Source organism: Dipteris shenzhenensis, chromosome 30 (genome assembly GCF_047967505.1).
Source record: "Dipteris shenzhenensis isolate YYH24624 ecotype China chromosome 30, Dip_SZ_1.0, whole genome shotgun sequence".
Taxonomy (NCBI): Eukaryota; Viridiplantae; Streptophyta; class Polypodiopsida; order Gleicheniales; family Dipteridaceae; genus Dipteris; species Dipteris shenzhenensis.
The window spans coordinates 374,721-394,316 of record NC_141625.1 but is presented as its reverse complement, the minus strand read 5'-3'; the positions used below and the strand labels follow the sequence as shown (position 1 = coordinate 394,316).

The 19,596-nt window shown below is 41.0% G+C and overlaps 1 protein-coding gene across 2 annotated transcripts; it reads left to right on the top strand.

Moving 5' to 3' along the window:
- The first annotated feature begins 9,010 nt into the window (after positions 1-9,010).
- LOC147881585 (Transcription factor jumonji (jmj) family protein / zinc finger (C5HC2 type) family protein) lies at positions 9,011-17,831 on the top strand. Of its 2 annotated transcripts, XM_087401385.1 has the most exons (14): positions 9,011-9,424; positions 9,536-9,732; positions 10,207-10,582; positions 10,697-10,853; positions 10,945-11,164; positions 11,675-11,728; positions 11,820-11,899; positions 12,035-12,312; positions 12,922-13,311; positions 13,419-14,002; positions 14,096-14,251; positions 14,368-14,469; positions 14,590-14,682; positions 14,812-17,831. In XM_087401385.1, exons 2-14 carry the CDS (start codon positions 9,730-9,732, stop codon positions 17,380-17,382), a joined length of 5,064 nt encoding a protein of 1,687 aa, XP_087257511.1. In that variant the 5' UTR covers positions 9,011-9,424; positions 9,536-9,729; the 3' UTR covers positions 17,383-17,831. The 2 variants fall into 2 exon arrangements, with proteins under 2 accessions (XP_087257511.1, XP_087257510.1); XM_087401384.1 differs by having other exon boundaries at positions 9,011-9,732.
- Positions 17,832-19,596: the final 1,765 nt, after the last annotated feature.

Here is a 19,596-nt window from a genome sequence, read left to right as displayed (position 1 = left end):
GGAAAAGAAAAGAAACCAACCACTAGGGAAGGAGAAGCTTTATGGCTCCCTAAGGATGAAAAGGCACTAGCCATAATTGCTCTTGGATTGAGTGATTCTTTTATCCACCACATTGATGCCTGTGAGACTACTCATGCTGCATGGAGTCATCTTGAGCTTGTCTTTGGAGCATAGGGGAAGTGTTCCAAGTTTAGCTTGCTCACCAAGTTCTTTGATCTGAAATTGGATAGAGAAGAATCCATCTCTTCACGTTTAAACTCCATGAAGAGCATACTAACTTAGTTAGCTAGCATCAAGTTTAATCTTGATGATGACATTGTAATTGGTATCTCACTCAAAAGCCTAACTGAGAAATATGGCACTATTGTCACTACTCTCACCAATATACCAGAGATTAGTTTGGTGGAAATTGAGGCATCCCTCTTGGAAGAGGAAAGGAAAATCAAACAGAGGAATGACTACAAAGAACATGGGGCATATTTGGCCAAAAGAAACTTCAAGGGATCCACCAGCAAGAGCAAGATGAAGTGCAACTTTTGTGGAAAACTTGGACATTTTGAGAAAGAGTGCTATGCAAAGAAGAAATATTCAGCAAACCTTGTGGAAGAAGTAGAGAAAGAAGAAGAAGAAGAACCAGAGGATGTTAAAGCTCTCACTACTTTCACTAACCAAGTCAATCTTGACAAGGGTGATGACCCATATGTTTTCTAAGTTGTTTCTGTGTATGGTCAATAAGGTTCTCTGCCATGGATAGTCCGTCCTTAAATGATTATTAGTCCTTTGTTTGAGTTTTTACATTGTTGGACCCATGGGTATTTCCATACATAGTCATTGTCCAATCCTCTAGTTGTAAACTAAGAGTCCTAGGATTGAGTCACAAGTTGGGGCCATGTGTGTTGCCACATGATGGTGGGCAAGCCATGGAGCATCCCATGTACTACTGCTGAGGGATGAGGTCATCAATTTGTGGGGGGGTATGAAGGACAAATTGATGTAATGGGGTGTACCAAGGGGTACAAGGTTTGCGTGAGCTTGTGTGTCACCACATGGTCATTAGTGTGACCAAATTAGGTGGTAGAAGGTTCTATTAGGTGTGATTGAGAGATTCATGGGCTTGATTGCGAGATTAGTGGAGTGATTTATGGATCTAGAGATGCTCTCCTTTGGGGCACATGCATTGTATCAGTTGCCTCTCCTCTCTTGAATAAACTTATTCATTTTGCTTCATTTGCTAAATCCTTCTTGTTGTTCCATCACTTTCCACCCTGGTTGTAGCTTCCACCATATCATTAGAATCATTTGCACTAGCCAAAATATCTTCCTAGCTACAACACTCCTCAAATTATTGTTTAAACTTTTGCAAAAATAATCTCGCAACTACTCATGAGTTAGATTTTGTGCAATAGTAAGCCTTTGATTCATAAGTTTGAACCTTTTTAGGATAATTTTCTACCAATGAATCTTCTTAATTCATGCTTCTTAAATGTTTTAGGACTTCCTTTGTTTTTTTTCCTTTTCAAAATCTCCCAAAGAATACTAGTTATAAGGCATCATAATTTGTAAATGAACAGTTCCATACAGAGTAACCAATAATGATCATTGGCTTTCCCACAAGTTTGGTAGCAAATTGTGCTTCTTCACGTCATCATTATATACAATATCACAATCGCTAGCCTGCCGTTCAGTCACAAATTCACCTATGTGGCTATTTGTGTCCTCTTTGGGTTTTTTGCTGAACCCTAGCTACTCTAACTTTGGGATACTGCATAGGTGGTGGTGGTTGAGCCATGATTTGATATTATTGTTGTATAGATCTTACTTTAAAGGTTGTAAGGGTTCAAATTGAAGCCTCCTTTTTGTTTGATTAACCAAGCTTGAAAAAGCTAAGGTGCCTAACAAAGCTAGAATGCATGTTCCTTTGGATTCAACATGAAATTTGTTGCATCCTTTCATCATGAATTGTAGCTACTAAAATTTCACATGATTTTGTTGTATATAAATCTCCCTACATTCTTTCAACCTTGTATAACATCCTTGGCCATATTTAGATTGATATTTCCCATACATGCACTCCAACTTCCAACTTCTTCTATTACATGCTGGTTTGATTCAGCAACGTCCTAATCATAATTTTGACATACCTGGTTGAAGCATTCCACATGCTTGGTACAAACCGAATTGCAAGGTCATCGAGTTAAAAGGGAAACCACACCCTTCAAAAATGCTTCCAAAAAAAAAAAGATAACATCCAAGCAACATGCATTTTTATAAACTCTTTAGGATTTGAACTCCAGATTAACCATGACAAACCGTAATACTCATCACAATCCTTCAATGGAGTACTTCAAAGCATGAAAAGAGGATAATGAGAATTCAAAGAACAAGATATGAGTGCTATAGAGCTACTTCACTTCATATATTGATAGCTATATACATCTCATAATAGAGACCAATCTTCTCTCTTTCTCTCTTACACACTTGTGGAAAGGCACAACTTCTTATAGTCAAACTTATGATCTATGACCTTCCATGTATATGACTTTTCATATGTTATATACTATAACTTTCAAAAGGCTTTTTTTGCCTATATGTATGCCCAAATTTTTTTAATGGCTTCCTCTATGTGTGAATTTTGTATATCTTATTTGATTTTCTTGCATCTAATTTTGTACTTTTGCTTCTCTAACAATTTCATGGTTGTCTTGGCCTGCATCAACTATGTTATCCTTTTGATGTTGCACAATTCATTCCACATTATTGCAAATAATGGTACTAAGGATGGATTTCTGTTATTGAGAAAACGATCTTCCTCTCCTCTTTTATCTCACCCAACGGTCTTACAAATTTGGAATACAACTCTCTTGAGATCATGTCCAACTTCAACTTCTTTTTCCCTTTTCTAATAGTTACCTTTTCACCATCCCAAACTTGCAAGACTTTTGCAAGGTCTTCTTAAAAGCACTAAATAGGGACTTTCCCCTTTTTTTAGTCTGAGGGCCATAAAGTCAATTGGAAAAGTAAGACAAAAAACAGAATGTGTTGTTCTCTTAAATTCTTAAGGGTTTAAGCCTCCTCTAACCAACCATTTTCACCTAAAATGTGCAAGTTCCAGTTGTACAAGTCAAGTTGTTTGTACAAAGCTTTAGGTGAGATGTTTACCCCTGATCCTCCATTTAGGAGAACTCCTATGATATGTTGAGTTTATAACCCCTGATCCTCCATTTAGGAGAACTTTTATGATATGTTGATTTTATAACCCCTAATTCTCCATTTAGGATAACTCCAATGATATGTTGATTTTATAACCCAACAACTATACTGGGTACCCTATAATCCATGTCTTCTACTTCATACTAATATACCTATACTAGATAGCACAACATTTGTTCCTCCCTTTTAATGGATCCTGATCTTTTGCTCTAGCAATTTAGCATTTAGCTGATCTATAAAGGCTGGCACTCAATTCATAATATTGCTAAGTGAGTAAGGTCTAAAATAGTTCATATAAGAGACATGTATATGATTCTTCCTATTTTTGGGGGACTTAAATGGTTTCAAATTCAGGGATTGTCCATACCGAAGAGAGGGAATAACCTTGCTCTTCTAAATATTTGAATTTCTTCCAATATACCTATTTGGGTGCAATTCTGATCCACCCAACAAATTGGATCATCTTGAGTGACACTAGATCTGACAATTACCATGAATTGAGTAGCATCTTCTATGGCTGTCACATCTTCTATATGTATACATGTGAAATAATCACATTCCATGTGTGTGATGATAGCTCTTTGAGCACCCATGTGTGTGACCTCTTTGAGCGATTTATTGCCATTAGGATTACTTACCAATTATTGCAATGGGTGGAGAACCTCTTTAAGTGATAATGGAGATCCTCTTTGAGTGATTTATGCCACTCAGATTGCTTATCGGCTATTGTAATGTTGGAATAATACCTTTTTTGATTTCCTAAATACTGGAGCAAGTGGTTGATATTGTAGAGTAGCCGTATTATAATGGGTATACCTCTTTCTCCAAATGCCTCCTCCATAACTCATAGTTTGGTCCTTGCCTGTGTCCTCTCTCACCACACTAAGCACAATTTTGAATTCTCTACTAAACCCCTCAATTATTATAATTCTGAAATCTCCTAGGTGGGCCATTAAACCTTCAGCTAGGTTGTTCTTGAACTACTACCTAATTCACACCTAGTGGTGGAGCTTGTATATTGGCATAAGCCAAATGAGGAGGTAACATATAGTTGGCATTATACCAACAAGTTTCCCCTATATGCCCTCCATGTTTATGAAATATTTGGCAAAATAATTGTTCTTGAGTTGCTTTCCCATAAATATTTAAAGTCCTTAATTGCTCCATAATTGTTTTGGCTAATTACGATTTTGCTACAAAGTACTTTTCACTGGAATTCTTCTTATCTATTTTCTTAGACTTTTGGTTAGTTGCTTCTTCTTCTTTTCACTTTCCTTATCAAATTATTTGACTCTTCTTTGTCATCTATAGAGTCAAAATTTGAGCTTACATTTGAAACATCACTATTTCAATCTTCAACAAAGCCTTTATCTCAATCTAACCACATTATAGACCTATGTGCTTTCTTCTTTTTAAAATATTTTTTAGTTGTGATTCCAAAGCATCTTTCTGCCCGGGTTGTAGCTTCCTCAATATCCTTAGAATCATTTGCACTAGATAAATATCTTCCTACTCCTCAAGTTATTGTTTAACCTTTGCAAAAATAATCTCCCAACTACTCTTGAGTTGGTTTTTGGCAATAGTAAACCTTTAATTCATAAGTTTGAATCTTTTGGGCATAATCTTCTACCAATGAATCTTCTTAATTAATGCTTCTTAAATGTTTTAGGACTTCCTTCATTTTTTTCTATTTTCAAAATCTCTCGAAGAATGCTAGTTATAAATAATTAGTAAATGAACAATTCCATACGAGGTAACAAAAAATTATTTCACACAAGTTTGGCAGCAAATTATGCTTCTTCACATCATCATTATATAGAATATCACAATCTCTAGCCTACCGTCTAGTCACAAATTCACATAGGTGGCTATCTGTGTGCTCTTTGGGCTTTTTGTTGAACCCTCGCTACTCTAACTTTGGGATACTGAATAGGTGGTGGTTTTGGGCCATGAATTGAGATTCAGACAATGGTCTACCATCAATGATTAAAGGCTTACCATCTAGGGGCATGCATATACCTAAGAATGAATTATCAGGTGCATCTGGAAGGTCCATGGATAGGGCTTAATGGAGGGGTCCCTTAGCGGACACATGCCATGAACAAGGAGTTTCACATGTTAGGCATGTGCATGGATCCTAGAAGCAACCCAATTGAAGAATAGGTCTTAAGGAGGCCACAATTGAATGGAGAGGCGTTAATGTAAGGGCCCCTTAGTGGACACATGGCATCTACAAGGAGTTTCACAACTAGGCACTAGGCACCACGGTGGATTCTAGAAGGGTAAGGAGACTACCATCACATAGGTGATTGTGTGGGTTCATGGAGTCCTATGAAAAGGCCTTACTTTGTGAAGTAACCTACATAGTTACAGTGTTTATGCTGTTGCTTGTTTTTTGTCATGTGTGTTGTGTGCATTTTGGTAGATGCATGGTTGTCTTCTTGTGTTTGCATGTAGGTCTTGTTACACGTTGTGTTTGTTGTGGTTCACAGTTGCCTTCTACTCTGGGACCTAAGGGCCATGAAAGGCTTTAGCCCTTGTATATCATACTTGAGTTTTGCAAGCCCAAATCCAAAAGGGGCACTTGGCTATCTACTTTTACCATAAAAAAAGAGAGGTCTTTGCAACTACGAGCTTGATGCTCCTTCTACTTTGGGACCTAAGGGCCATGAAAGGCTTTGGCATGTTAGGCCCTTGTATATTATACTTGAGTTTTGCAAGCCCAAATCCAAAAGGGGAGCTTGGCTATGTACTTTTACCATAAAAAAAGAGAGGTCTTTGCAACTAAGAGCTTGATGCTCGAGTACTCTTGTATCTTCTTAATAATGTTCATCAATCTACACTTTAATGTGCTTACATGCAAAGCTAGTCTTGTAGAAGTAGCATAGTTAGTGAACCATGTATAGTAAGTGTTATGCTATCACACTAAATAAATAAATTGCTTAGTTACTTCCATGATAGCTAGGCTAAAATTTTGACAACCACAATTCTTACTTTGGACAAGCCTCCCGAATGGTTAGAATTAAAGGGGAGAAAAACTTGGACAAGCCTCCCCAATGATAGACTTGGAGGCGAAAATTTTTTGGATAAGCCTCCCCAATGATAGACCTGGAGGGAAGGAGATGTTCGCGACTATTATAATATATTAATGGCTCAAAATTAATTTTGTTAATGCGTATTTTGTTAAGTTAAGACCAACTTGCACCATATGGTTTAGGACACACATAAAACACGCAAGACAAAAAAGAAAAACATGTGCATGCACACACACATGCTCTTCTCCCCCCAATGCTATGTGGCATGCAAGTACCGACATTTTATTTAGAATTTTTATAACAATAAGGCATATCACAACTCTAGAGCAATGAATTAAGAGATTTTGAAGTTTGAGGACCAATTTGGTAGATATACCCATTACTTTGAGAAATATGCTCGTTGATACTACTTTCTTTTATAAGCATGAAAGGAACCTTCATTCTTTATAAAAAAAAGGAACCCCATTACATGTGACTTGAAGATGCATCACAAATGTTCACTCCAAAGGACAACGAGATATCTTAACTTTACAACTGAAAAATGGTCATAGTCATTGAAGCACTTTTGGGGATGAATGCATTGGAAGTTTATGTATATTTTATGAAGTAGACATTTCAATGAATGAGTAAACTTCTACCTTTTACATTTTTTGAGGTAGACAAGTCTATGATCAGTCAACTAGATAGTCATTCACGACCATCAATGATTTTGACATACCTAAACATAATTCATTAGATTTGCTTAGTTTGCCTTTTCACATTTCAAGTAAATTAAAAAAGTGTGTGTTGTATGCACATGGATGCGTATGTGTGGGGGGATGTATGCACGTGTGCGTGTGTGCATGTGAGTGAGTGTGTGTGTGACACACACACACACAACAAGCGAGAGAGAGAGAGAGAGAGAGAGAGAGAGAGAGAGAGAGAGAGAGAGAGAGAGAGTCAAGTGAAAAAGTGTGTGCATTGTAAGCTCTGAACACATCGCATAATAGATTGTGTGTAGTTGTAAGTTGCATACAGTGCATAATACATTGTGTGCACTTTAAGCTTGTTGTATGTCAGACATATTGCATAATACATTGTGTGTAGTTAGAATTCTTGAATGAATCAAATTGATTATACGCGTGACTTAGTATGCCTTTTAGCAAAAACTGTTGTTATGTCACATGTACATTACAAGTCTTCATGCACCATGTTGAATAAACATTATTATTTGCAAAATATTTCTTTAAATCATGCTTAAGGAGCTTTAAAATCTTACTTGATTTCTCATTTCAAATAGATAATGTGGGCTAGTTATTGCACTTTCACATGTAAGCATGCTATATTCTCGGTTCTTGTGGTAGTGAAGTTCCCTAGGGGCTTGAACCTTTTCCTATGGTCTTGTGCTTGCAATTATATGAGTGGGGCCTTGTGCACCTTGGAAATCGCCATCTTAGGATTAAAAGACTTGATATAGGTGATATACTTATCGATTTCCTTGGACACTAATGTTTGAGTGGTGATTGTTGGTTGGTGTACATGTCTTTAGTGTGAGTTGAATACAAGTTGTGAGAGTGTTTTCAATTGGAAGGAAGTAGAAATGAAGTTTGTAAGGTAATGGATTGAAAGATTCAAAAAAATGTGGTTTGGTGGATACGGTGGGGTTTAGTGAGAGGTAGGTGAGGTGGGGTTGGAGGTCCATCTTGCGTAAGCTTGGTTTGCAGGCAAATAGATGTTGATAATTGATGTGGATGGGAGGAAGCAATTTGTTCGAAGCGAGAAGGAAGTTGGGATTCTTAGGTGGAGGATGTTTGAATCTCGAGAGGGGGGGCCAACAACCACCAAAGATCCAAGGGCCATAGGGGAGGCAAAGTTGCCCAAAGGAGATTGGGAGATGGGAGGTATAACGAGTTGTAGACGGTCAGGGAAAGTATTATCATCATATTATATTATATGATTTATAACAACGATGGGGGGTGTGAAAAGGTGGCCTATTATCATCATATTATATTATATGATTTATAACAACGATGGGGGGTGTGAAAAGGGGCCACCTGACCTTTTATTAAAAAAAGGGTGGTTTTTGTTAAAGCAAAAGTAGCCCAAAGGAGGGTGTGCGTATTCGTGTAATGCTGGCTTTTGAGCATGCATGTGAACGTGGGCGCTGCCAGGTGGCAGGTGCAGACCACGTCGCTGTCCTACGCGGCGTGGGGGGGCCCTCGGGAGGAGGTTCAAGTTGACTGGGAATGTGTCAAACGGGGAGTCGGAGGGGCATGACTCATGAGTCGACATGGGGATGCATCATAGATGATGGTGGTGGATGGGGATGATGAAGACACGTGCAATCCGGGAGTGGTTAGATGAATGGTTAGCGGCGCGGTTAGGGGGAATCCGGGGAGGCAGAGTCGGCTGGCAGGTTACGGCCCGTAAAGTGGCAGGCGGGGGTTTATTTTTTTGGGGGGTCGTTTGCCCTTTCGCCGTCCCGATCCTTTTCTAGCAAAACACATCAAAGTTGCTTTTCTTGCATTCATCATCCTTGTGTGCGGAAGGAGGCGATGGCTTTCTTGTGAAGTTCCTGCTTTTCATCTTGTGCTACGTGCGTTTCATCTGGAGGAGGAGGAGGAGGAGAGGAGTTTTTTTCACAAAGAAGGAACAGGAGGAGGAGGAGGAGGAGGAGTTTTCTTGACAAAGAGAAGAAGGATCAGGAGTTTTGTTGACAAAGGAAGAAGGAACAGGAAGAGGGAGAGGAGGGAGGAGAAGCCTAGGAGGAGGAGGACAGCTTGTCGTTGAGCCTTAAGGACAAAGGACTTTCCCCCTCCTCCCTCCGTCCCTACGACCCAGCCGTTCAGCCCCCGCCCGCACGCGCTTCCTCTGTTTCTTTGCCTGGTTGGACTTTGGCGAGGTCATGAGGTAGGCCACATTGCCCTTTTTCCCAACCGTTTTTCCTCCCCGCCAAATCGCCCGCCCTTATTCCGCCTCTGAACCCCCCCCCCCTTCCCTGTTCTCCGCTCCCCTGCCTCACGAATCTCCGTCCATTTTCCCGCACGCTTCTCCCTCCTCTTACCCCCCGCACTTCCTCTCCTCTCTCCTCTTTTCACCTCCTCCCTCCCGCTCCCTTCAACACAATGCCCCTCTCTCCTCTCTCACGGCAAGAACCCTCAGATCTGCACCTATTTCTAGATTAGCGCGACGGAAATCTCGTATGTTGCCAAGATTTCCCTCTTTTCTTCTCTCATTCGTCCAACAACGCCTTCCTTTGAAGATCACGGCTCACCGGCTTGAATTTCCGAGGCCGGTTTCGTGATATCCAGGGGAAGGCATATGCAGAGCGGCAATTGCCGTCGATTTTTGTCCGAGCGGCTTCAACTTCCTTCACACCTGGCAATACAGGTTCGCTTTCAAGCTTACAGGTCTAAAATTGTCGCAATCGCTCGAGATCTTGAAGCACATTTCCTCGCGTATCCTCGCAACATTCATGGACATACAAACGTTCTGACGGGAAGAAATGGTAAGCACATTATGTCTTCTTTGCTTTTTTGAGGCTTTAACGTTCTCGGAGGTCTTTAGGTCCCGTCTGAGTCGGCTTTGATGTAATCTTCTGTAATGTAAAACGTTAATTTATTTTGAAGGGCTTATTCCTTGTAAACTTAAAAATATGAGGTCGTTCTTGCCAAGAGATTGCTTGTAGTAGGTGTGAAGCGTGCCAGGACGCTTAGCTCGAGCAATTTACTTCTTTCATCTGCGTCAACTAGCACTGATGCGACGAACATTTAGGATTGTGTTCTCAATTCCTGATGCTGTGCGTCAAAAACTTAACAAAACACTCTGGACTTCCTATTTAATATTTGGACAAGCTTTGGAGATTTACTCTTCGCAGTCTGGAACCTTGTACTTTTTTGAGGGGCTACACCTTGGTTTTTATGGTTCTCTTCTTGATCATGATTCATTGTTTTGAACAATTACCTGAAACAATTGCCTTCAGGTGAAGGGGAGGCTGAGGTTGACAGGAGAAGATAAAAACGTGCTGGAAGCCCTCAACAGGAAAAACGGCCTCATGAGGTCAGAAACGACTGTGGATAAGGGGGGCTCAAATTTCTCAAGTTTGGCTAGAAGTGGAGGAGACGCTCTGAAGTTACGGGACAATCGCAGGCCACTTTTGCAGGCCAGAGAGGAGAAAATTTGTAGGTTGAGTGATGTAAAGAGTGATTTAAAGAGAGCCAAGGTTGACAAGCATGGAGCTGGACAGTCGGACTGGATTGATAATATCCCATCTTGTCCCATATATCACCCAACAAAGGAAGAATTTGCGGACCCAATGAATTATATTCAGAGCATTGCACCCGACGCTGCCAAATATGGTGAGTTGCCATGCTGTAGCAAAATACAATGGTGCTGTTGGAGTGGAATCTTTGGACATTGCACGTGAAAAATTTCAGGTGTTTTGATTGCTGGTTGTCTTATTCAATCTGCAGGTATGTGCAAAATTGTATCTCCGCTGGTTGCTTCTGTACCAGCAGGAGTAGTCTTGACTAAGGAGCAAGTTAACTTCAAATTCAGCACCAGGATACAGCCAATGAGGCTTGCAAACTGGGACGACGATGACAAGGTTACCTTTCCCATGAGTGGACGGTGAGATACGTCTAACGCCCTCAAAGTCTAATCTTTTACTTCAGATTGTGTACTCCAAGAAAAACTGACTGGATATTGCTTTGCTGTGCAGCCACTATTCCCTGAGGGACTATGAGAAAATGGCAAATAGAGCGTTTGCTCGCAAATTCTCAACGGTTGCCACTCTACCTGCTAGATTTGTTGAAGCAGAGTTTTGGAAGGAACTTGTCTTGGGAAAGACTACTAGCATTGAATATGCTTGCGATATTGAAGGCAGTGCCTTCTCTTCATCAAGCATGGACCCCCTAGGACAAAGCAAGTGGAATTTAAAGGTGTGATCTTTACTTTGCTTATCAGTGAAAATGGGTCCTTGTGTTTTGCAGACGCTTTGTGAAGTTCTATGAGTAGTTTCAAGGTGGCTCCTTAGGAAAAAGTAAACTTGCCAAATATCTTAAGACTCCTGAGACCTTTCATTAGTTTTGAGATTGTCTTCTGTACTGAGTGTCACCATGTCTTTCCTTGCATCTTTCCTTGCACCAGCCAGAGGTTATGAGTAATGTAGAACGGGCATGCTTAAATAGAAGTATTGTCCATGTCCAGACACCTGCTGCTTCTATTTCTCGGTCTTTTGTATATGAATTTTGACTTTGTAACTCTCTGCACACACTTCTTCAAGCGATGGTGCTGCTTGTCTGATAAATAGTCATATTGTCTGATAAATAATCATATTGTCTGAATAAATATTCATATTGTCTGATAAATATTCATTGTTACTGTTCATGAATGTATCAAGTGACGAACCTTAAAGTCCTGTATGAGTAGTAACACTGTCCTTTACACAGGGAATCTCTCAACTTTCAAAGTCCACTCTGCGCCTTTTGGACACCGTCATCCCGGTACGTTTTTATCAATTCTATATATCACGCATTTGCTTGTCTTTTCAAGTGGAGTTTTGACCATCCCATAAGTTGTTGGTTGAATTTGCAGGGTGTTACAGAGCCCATGCTATACATTGGAATGCTTTTTAGTATGTTTGCGTGGCATATCGAAGATCATTATCTGTACAGGTATATCTCATGGCAAATTTGCATTTGTTGGATGTATTCATTCAGCATGCTTCTATGTGCTTCCCCGAACTTGCTTTCTGCTTGCATAGCAGCTTTTTTTTTCAACACATTGAGAAATTTTAATGCCTCATGCAGCATCAATTACCATCATTGTGGTGCTTCAAAGACTTGGTATGGTGTACCTGGACATGCAGCTTCAGATTTTGAAAAGGTTGTACAAGAGCATGTGTATGAACCAGAAATGCTGAAAGATGCAGGGAAGGGTGCTGCATATGATCTTCTTTTAGGGAAGACGACAATGTTTGCTCCAAAGCTACTCTTTGAGCATGGCGTGCCTGTTTTTAGAGCTGTTCAAAGTCCAGGAGAGTTTGTCATCACATTTCCTCGCGCCTATCATGCTGGGTTTAGTCATGGTATGTGACCTGAGATTACATGCTAGTAAAGTTTCCTTGGTGGTTGATAACATGTTTGACAATGAAGAGTGAGCAATACATGGACACTTTCCTAAAGCTATCATAAATAGTAATGAATTGTGTGCTTCTGTTTTGTGTTTACGATAGTTTAGGATGAAATGGGCTACCCTTGTTTCTCAAATTAGGGTCCAGCCATTTCAACTTGGGATCTTAACCGTTTGGCTGGGGAGGGACTACTTCTCTACTCTTTTTGAAATTTATAAATAAGTACCACAAGAAGCTGCTCTTCCTTTACACTACTGTTAAGAGTGGTGATTACATGGTTCTTCTTTTTTTGAAAATTGTGAACAGCTACCTCAAGAAGTTGCTCTTCTTCTTTTATAAAATGAGAAAATTTTGGAGAGATGCAATTAGAAAATGTGAATCTTTAAAAAATTTAACTTTCCTTTGTTCAAACATGGTGGTATCTTTGTCTTTATTTTTACCTTTTCTTTCTTAATATTTACATTTTTTTCCTTCTTTTTTTTCTTTTCTTTGGGGGAGGGGTGGTTGGAGGAACATGGCTTGTACATAATGATCCTTCCATGCCTGTTCTTATTGTATTTCCAGGCTTCAATTGTGGAGAGGCTGTAAATTTTGCAATGGCGAACTGGTTTCCGTTTGGGGCTGCAGCTTGTTGGCGATATGAGTTTCTTAGTCGCATCCCTCTATTACCCCACGAAGAGCTGCTTTGCAAAGAAGCCATGTGCATTTCTCAGACAGACATCAACTGTGAAGAGGATACGGGTTGTCTGAATGGTAATCATCTGAGGGATGTGAAAGTCACATTTGTTGGTCTGATACGGTTCCAGCATCAAATTCGATGGTTTCTGAAGCAACGAGGAGCTCAAGTAATTAAGTCGCCTGTAACAAATGTGCTTTGTGGCCTTTGCAAACACACATGCTACATTGCTTACATTACTTGCCATTGTCATCCTGAACCGATATGTTTGAATCATGGTAAAGTATCTTGGTGTCTTGAATTTCTGGCCACATTTTCTATGTGATGACTACAGTAGACTAAATCAAACTCAATTATATTCATCAATGCTTTTCCTTTTTTCCAGGTAGAGAAATTCGCAGTTGCGTTTGTAGGAGTGAGCGATCTGTGTTTATAACGGATGACTTGGCAGAACTGGAAGCAGCAGCTCGGAAGTTCATGCATGAAGATGGGATTTTGAGTGAAGTGCTCAAGGGACCTTCCATCAGTGATTCTGCCATAATGGATGTTTGGTCAGCTGAAGAAAATGCTCTGAAAGGTGATGAGTACAAAATGTATGTCACTTTTGGCGATGATACTACTGATGCAGAGAAAGGAACATGTGTTTCAGTTGTCACAGGGCCTAGTATGTTGGTTCGTGGTACAGGTGACCTTGATGAGGATGTTGACTTCAACAATCCTGCATCCAACATTGGTGGGGAAGTAAGGCAGTCAGGAAGTGATCAGGGCACATCAGAAAGCAGATCAAAGCCACACAATAGCAATAATTTTGTTAAGGCAGAACTCTGTGCTTCATTGGATGGCAAACAAGTCCAGGAGGAAGAAGAGTCGGATACAGAGGTTTTCAGGGTGAAGCGGAGGAGAATTTTACCTATGGGGAGTAGAAGGTTTCAAGTTGATGAAACGGGAATAAAGCCTGAGGAAATTTTGGTACTGTTATCCACTCTCTTGTCATTTGTGTCTGAAAGGCAAAATTGTTTCTTGTGTAGAGGTGGTAAGGTAACATTATGTTCTGTTGAGCAGGTGACTATACCACAAATTGAAAAGACACTTGCTATTCACCATGAGAGTGTTAGTGGACATGGGGAGGGGAAAGAATGTTTTCCCATGCTTGAAGGCGATGGAATACTAGTTCAAGACATAATTAATGAATTAGGTTGGAAGAGATCTGTTACAGAGGTAAAGGACAGTACGGAACAACGATGTTTCTAGCTATGTATATCAAGTCATTTGTAGTCTAGCAAGAATAACTAAATTTCTCATTGGTGGGGTGTTTTTTGAAATTTTTTTTCCAGGCCATTCGCCAGTGGCAGGTTAAGGCTAGGAATCAAGGTCTGATCTTGAAGGTCAAACAACTTATGGTTGAAGGAAAAGAACTTGAGGCGCTATCATTCAAGGTAGATGTCTTTCTCTTGGTCTGGCAGCAATACCTGGTTATAGTTTTATTGAGGTCTGAGTGGGCAATTCACCAATCTCTTCTAGGACATTTTTCAGCGCTCATTATAATTGTCATGCAGGGCTGCAAATGCTTGAAGAAATTGTTATCAGAAGAGGAAGCAGTGAAGCTCGAGAGACTAGTACTCTCTTCGAAAAAGAGTAGATCTTGCAAGGTCCTTCCGGTTGAACCTTGATGGGGATAGAAGTCTTATGTTTGCATTTGAAAGGCATTGGCAGTATGTAAGCATGAAAATTTTTGGGTGATCTGATTGACATCATTACTTTTTTTTTTCCCCTCACAGGTGGATGCTGAAGACAATGCTCCACTCCTATATCCTAGCGGCAGCATTACAACAAATGCCTTCAAGCCATCTAGCTTGACCTGTCCCAGTCCTAAAGCACTTGCTGCAGTTGAATCTGTAGAGCAAGCGGCCGATGAAAGAAATAAAAAGGTGCCGAATTGTGAAAATCATGGAAAAGAGGAAACTGGCGTGATCAAGAAAAGACGGAAACTGCTGGGGGGTTTCTTAGAGATTGATGCATCTGGCACTTGTGATGAGGGTGCAAGAACAGCAGATGCCATTTCTCGAGGGAAATGTGGGATCTCACCTAGTGAGATTGAGATTGTGAAGGGAAAGAAACAGTTTCTTAATAGCAAGAACACAGAGTCTGGGTGTTTATCCAAGCCAGTAAATGGGCTGGATTTGACACTGGGCACGATGTCAAGGGAAGGTGATCTTAAAGATTCTGACTATCAAGACGTGAAGCAAGTCCAGAAGGTTAGTCGGTTGAAAGTGAAAGGTCCCTCTCCTCCAGCCTTGATTGATGAGAAGCAAAATGGACTATCTACTGTTGGCAAGGTGGTTGACAAAGGCTTTTCTCCTGAGAATCAACGCGCTCAGCTCACTTCAAATCCTGGCTGTACTGATGATAGAATGCCGAGACTTGTACAAGGTGATTGCTGTAGCCAAAAGTGTAAGGACGCAGAGACAGGGGGAAGAAGCCGTCTTAGCTCAATAGCTGACTCATGCCCACGTGAGTTTTCTGGCAAAGTGAAATCAGATCCTGGCTCAGAGTTGGAGCCAAGGAAAGGACTTATCATTCATCTCAGGAGGAAGCCCGAGCAATCAAACAGGTCTTTGGCTGCTCACGCAGTAGATGCTGTGCAGCAGAAGGATAAAGAAAGTAGTGTCTCTGCGAATGACTTGTATCAGACAGAGCGCGTCGAAGCAAAAAAAGAGACGGCATGGTGCCCTAACCAGGAAGCCGCGAGTTCATACACTGGTCATGGTGGTGGTTCCCATGTACGGGGCCCTGCTGTTGTCGATGAATCCTGCTTTTACCAGGACTTTGTGGGGCGCTCCTCGCAGAATGGTTTGAAGGATGCTTTATTGGGGAAGAAGTCGGATAAATCTGACCTGCCAGCTGACTCTTGTTTGGAAGAGGGAGAACTAAGAGAATCATCAGGAATTGGGGCAGAGCTGGCAGACAACGATGAGTCTCCTCTACAAGCTTCTGGGGAGTCTGAATGCCTAGGTTTTCCGCGTGGGGATGGATCTTCATTATGTGAGGTAGGTTATGAGGTGAACAAGTTTTCCTCAAATACTCAACCGCCTCGTAAGTTTTCCTCAAATACTCAACCTCAACAAAATGAAATGTACAGCCAAAATATAGATTCTAGGGGAAGAAGCTCACTTGGAGATTGTTTCCTTGGTATCAGGGGTAAAGCTTCAGACTTGAATTTCCCATCTGGTACTAACATGGGGTATGGTCAGTATCCTTTGACAAAAAGTGAGACGCATGAGTCATTGCAGTCTGAAAACATGCACAGGAAGGAGCATCTATCACTTGACTTGGCTGGTTCTTCTCATGCTGAATATGAAAATCAGGGATGCTTTTATAGACAGGGAATTGGTGTCACCGAGCAGGGTATTTGTGGATCCTCAACTGGGATGTTATTGTCATCAAGAATGCCTAGCCAATTGAAGTCAAAGGATGTTGATACAGCTCAGTCCAGAGGTAAACATGGTCCTGCCAACTCAAAACCATGTTCTGGCAATTTTTCAGATTTTAACAGTGCTGAATCAGGTAATAGTAAAGCTTACAGAATTGAGAGGGCTTCTGAAAGTCCATTCTTTAAGAGTTTTGATGAATCATTAAATCATGCAGAAGAACCAACAGGATTTAAGGTGGGTTTCCATTCAGCCCAGAGAACTAAGACAACCCCTCTAGGTCATGGAATTCCACGTGAAGGGTGGAGTCGCCCTGTTCGGGGGCGAAATGATTTTTGTTCGCTAGCTTCCAACATGGCAACCAAGGAAGGTAAAGACGTAAGCCCTTTAGATAGTGACCGGGCCAGCTCAGCAGTAGTGGACGCTAACCAGAGGGTAGTGCACAATTCAAGGCTTGCTTCAAGTAGTGTGGCAGCATTTAGGCCAAATTTGCATCAAAGCCATCACTATTCCCATGTGGGTAGTTTTAAATCTTTCCGGCATCCTCGGGTACCATCCTGTCAAACAAAAGGGAAATTTCCACATGCTTACCACATAATGAGACAACGGAGGCCCCACATGCAAAACTGGGGAACAGATGATACTGGAAGTCGAGGTTATACGACAACCAATATTAGTAGGTCCAAGGTAATCTTTGACAGAGCTTCTGTTGAGTCAGTTGATAATAGCTCAACAGAGTCAGGGAACTTACGTTATAATCAGGCATACGATCCATCAGAACAGGGATCATCTCCATCGTCCAGGCATTGGCAGTATTCTGCTGCTCAAGACCAAGTTACATCTGCAAGGTTCTGTGGGAGGAGGCCACCTTTGCAAGCTTTAGGCAAGTCTAAAGCTGAAGTTGCCTACATCAGACGATAGTGAGGAGTAGCTCATTCTTCCACTCTCTCTGACATTACAAGGTAGCATGCATTATGGAACACAGGTACAGACAGAAGTTAACAAGAAACACACTAACCACATTCAGTTAGAGGTTCTCCAAGCAGATAGGGTGCGGGATTGAGAGTGCCTTCTGTTGGTTTAACCTCTTCAATATTGTTAGAAAGCCCCAGGGAAATTCTCCTTAGATTTGGGTCATTCTTGAAGATTTGAATGATTGAGAAATTCTTTGTTTTTTCTCCAGTGCAGTCAGCACTGTATCTTAATAAGCATGAAAATCATGCATGCGATGCATGGAAATATTTCCATGCGTCGAAAGGAAAATTGTAGTTGGATATTTCTCCCTGTTGGAAATTTGCAAATTGTAATTCACCTCTTTCTTCATGCAGGGCTATGCTGCCCTGTAATGATGCAAATACTCATGATGCTTACGACACACCAAAGGAGTTATTTGATTTTGATTGGTTATTTTCTTGTTAGAAGTATACAGAATTACTCTACAAATAAATGTCCTTTTTCATGTTCATGAATGGCTCTGCGGCTGTACGTTGATGCAAACATGCGGGAAGAAGCTATTGGTTTAAAAACACAATGAAAGGTTTTAAAAAGAGGAGGATTGGTGTCTTATGCATGGTCAAATTCAAACGAGTCATGATTTTGTTTTTAGATTTTCACAATATTGTAGAGCACAGAAGTTTGCATCCGCGGTTGGATCAGTGGGTTTCTCTCAAGTAGGTGCTTGGACTAACAAGGTTATCATGCTCAAGCGAGTCGGGATTTATAGTTATTACCTCATCCACATATTTTGCTATAATTGCACTTAAATGGCTCTCATTCTCTAAAAAACTCATAATTTTTGTGCTAAAGCATGATTTAAAAATCAATGTTTTTTATTTTCTGTGTAGAAATTCACATGGCACTAAGACAATTCAATCTAAAACTACAAAATTTGCATTAATCCACTAATTCATGTTAAGCCAAGTGCACTTAACACTTAGGTTAATAAGCTAAATTTAAACTTAAACTAAGAAACTAACTAAACTGACGGAGCAGCCCCATCACCCTCCCCATCTATGCAGCCCTTGTCTTCCCCCCTCCCACATTCTTTCTACTTTTGGCACCACCTCTTCGCGCAGATGCCTTGTTAGGAATCATTTTGTGCATCATTTCAATCCTGCACCGAGAAATCATTAAAATTGAGTCTTTGCTTGAATCGATAAGCTCTACATTGCTTGCTATCGTTCATAAAATGCTTTCATTCATCTTTTTGCAAATTTGTGCTCACAATCGTACTGCAGCTATGAAAACATGTTCCAAACTCCATCTTTCTCTTTGCGATGGGAAAGCAGCATGAGTGGAACTGCTCGTCTTCAATGTTCTTGCCTTTCGCCAAAACAGCAGCTCCAGCAAGAACCTTGAGAAATCCTCCCGTTAATCTCTCGAGACGAATTTCACTCGGCTTGTATAGGGAGGCGAGCAGAAGGAGATGGGCCAAGGAAGGAGAACGAGAGCGGAAGGGAGAGGAAGAACGAAGGGAGAGAGGGGGAGGAGCCGAGCAGGCGACGAGGTGGTGAGGCGGTCTTCTTAGCCATGTAGCTTCACATGTTCTTGTGGCTAGAGCTCTAATTTTTCCATCCCATTCTCCTTGGCCAAGGCTTCCAGTAGGTTGCCCTTCCTCCCAAGAGTTTTGCCTTTGCGTCTTTGTTTGGTAACTCGAGCTTGATGCACTTGCTTAGCTGCTCACTTCGTGAGATACTCATGCATTGCCTTAGGACATGAATGATCTGGCTCATTTGCCACATGTATTCTCACGAAGTGTGGGTGGAGGGGCACGGCTTGCTCCATATATTGCATTTTTGTTATGTTGGTTGCCCTTGGGGCCTTGGTCTCAAATTTGCTTTCTTAGAAAAAAGAGGTATTGATTACTCGAGCCCAACAACAATGGACAGATCTTGAAATTCCCTTATCACTCACAAATGAGAAGTGAGCATCAAACTTCGAGTAGATACTCTTGCACAAAATTTGAAGACTGAGTCGTTTGTCTCTGTTTCTTTCTATCTCTCTCTCTTTGGCTCTTGAGTTGCCAAAGTTGGCTTTTGTGGGACAGCTGGAGAAGGGGAAATACCGCAAGAGATTAGTTGCCCCCTTCACACCAGGCGACCCACCAGTTTGTGGAGCTGGCTAGCCAATCTAAAA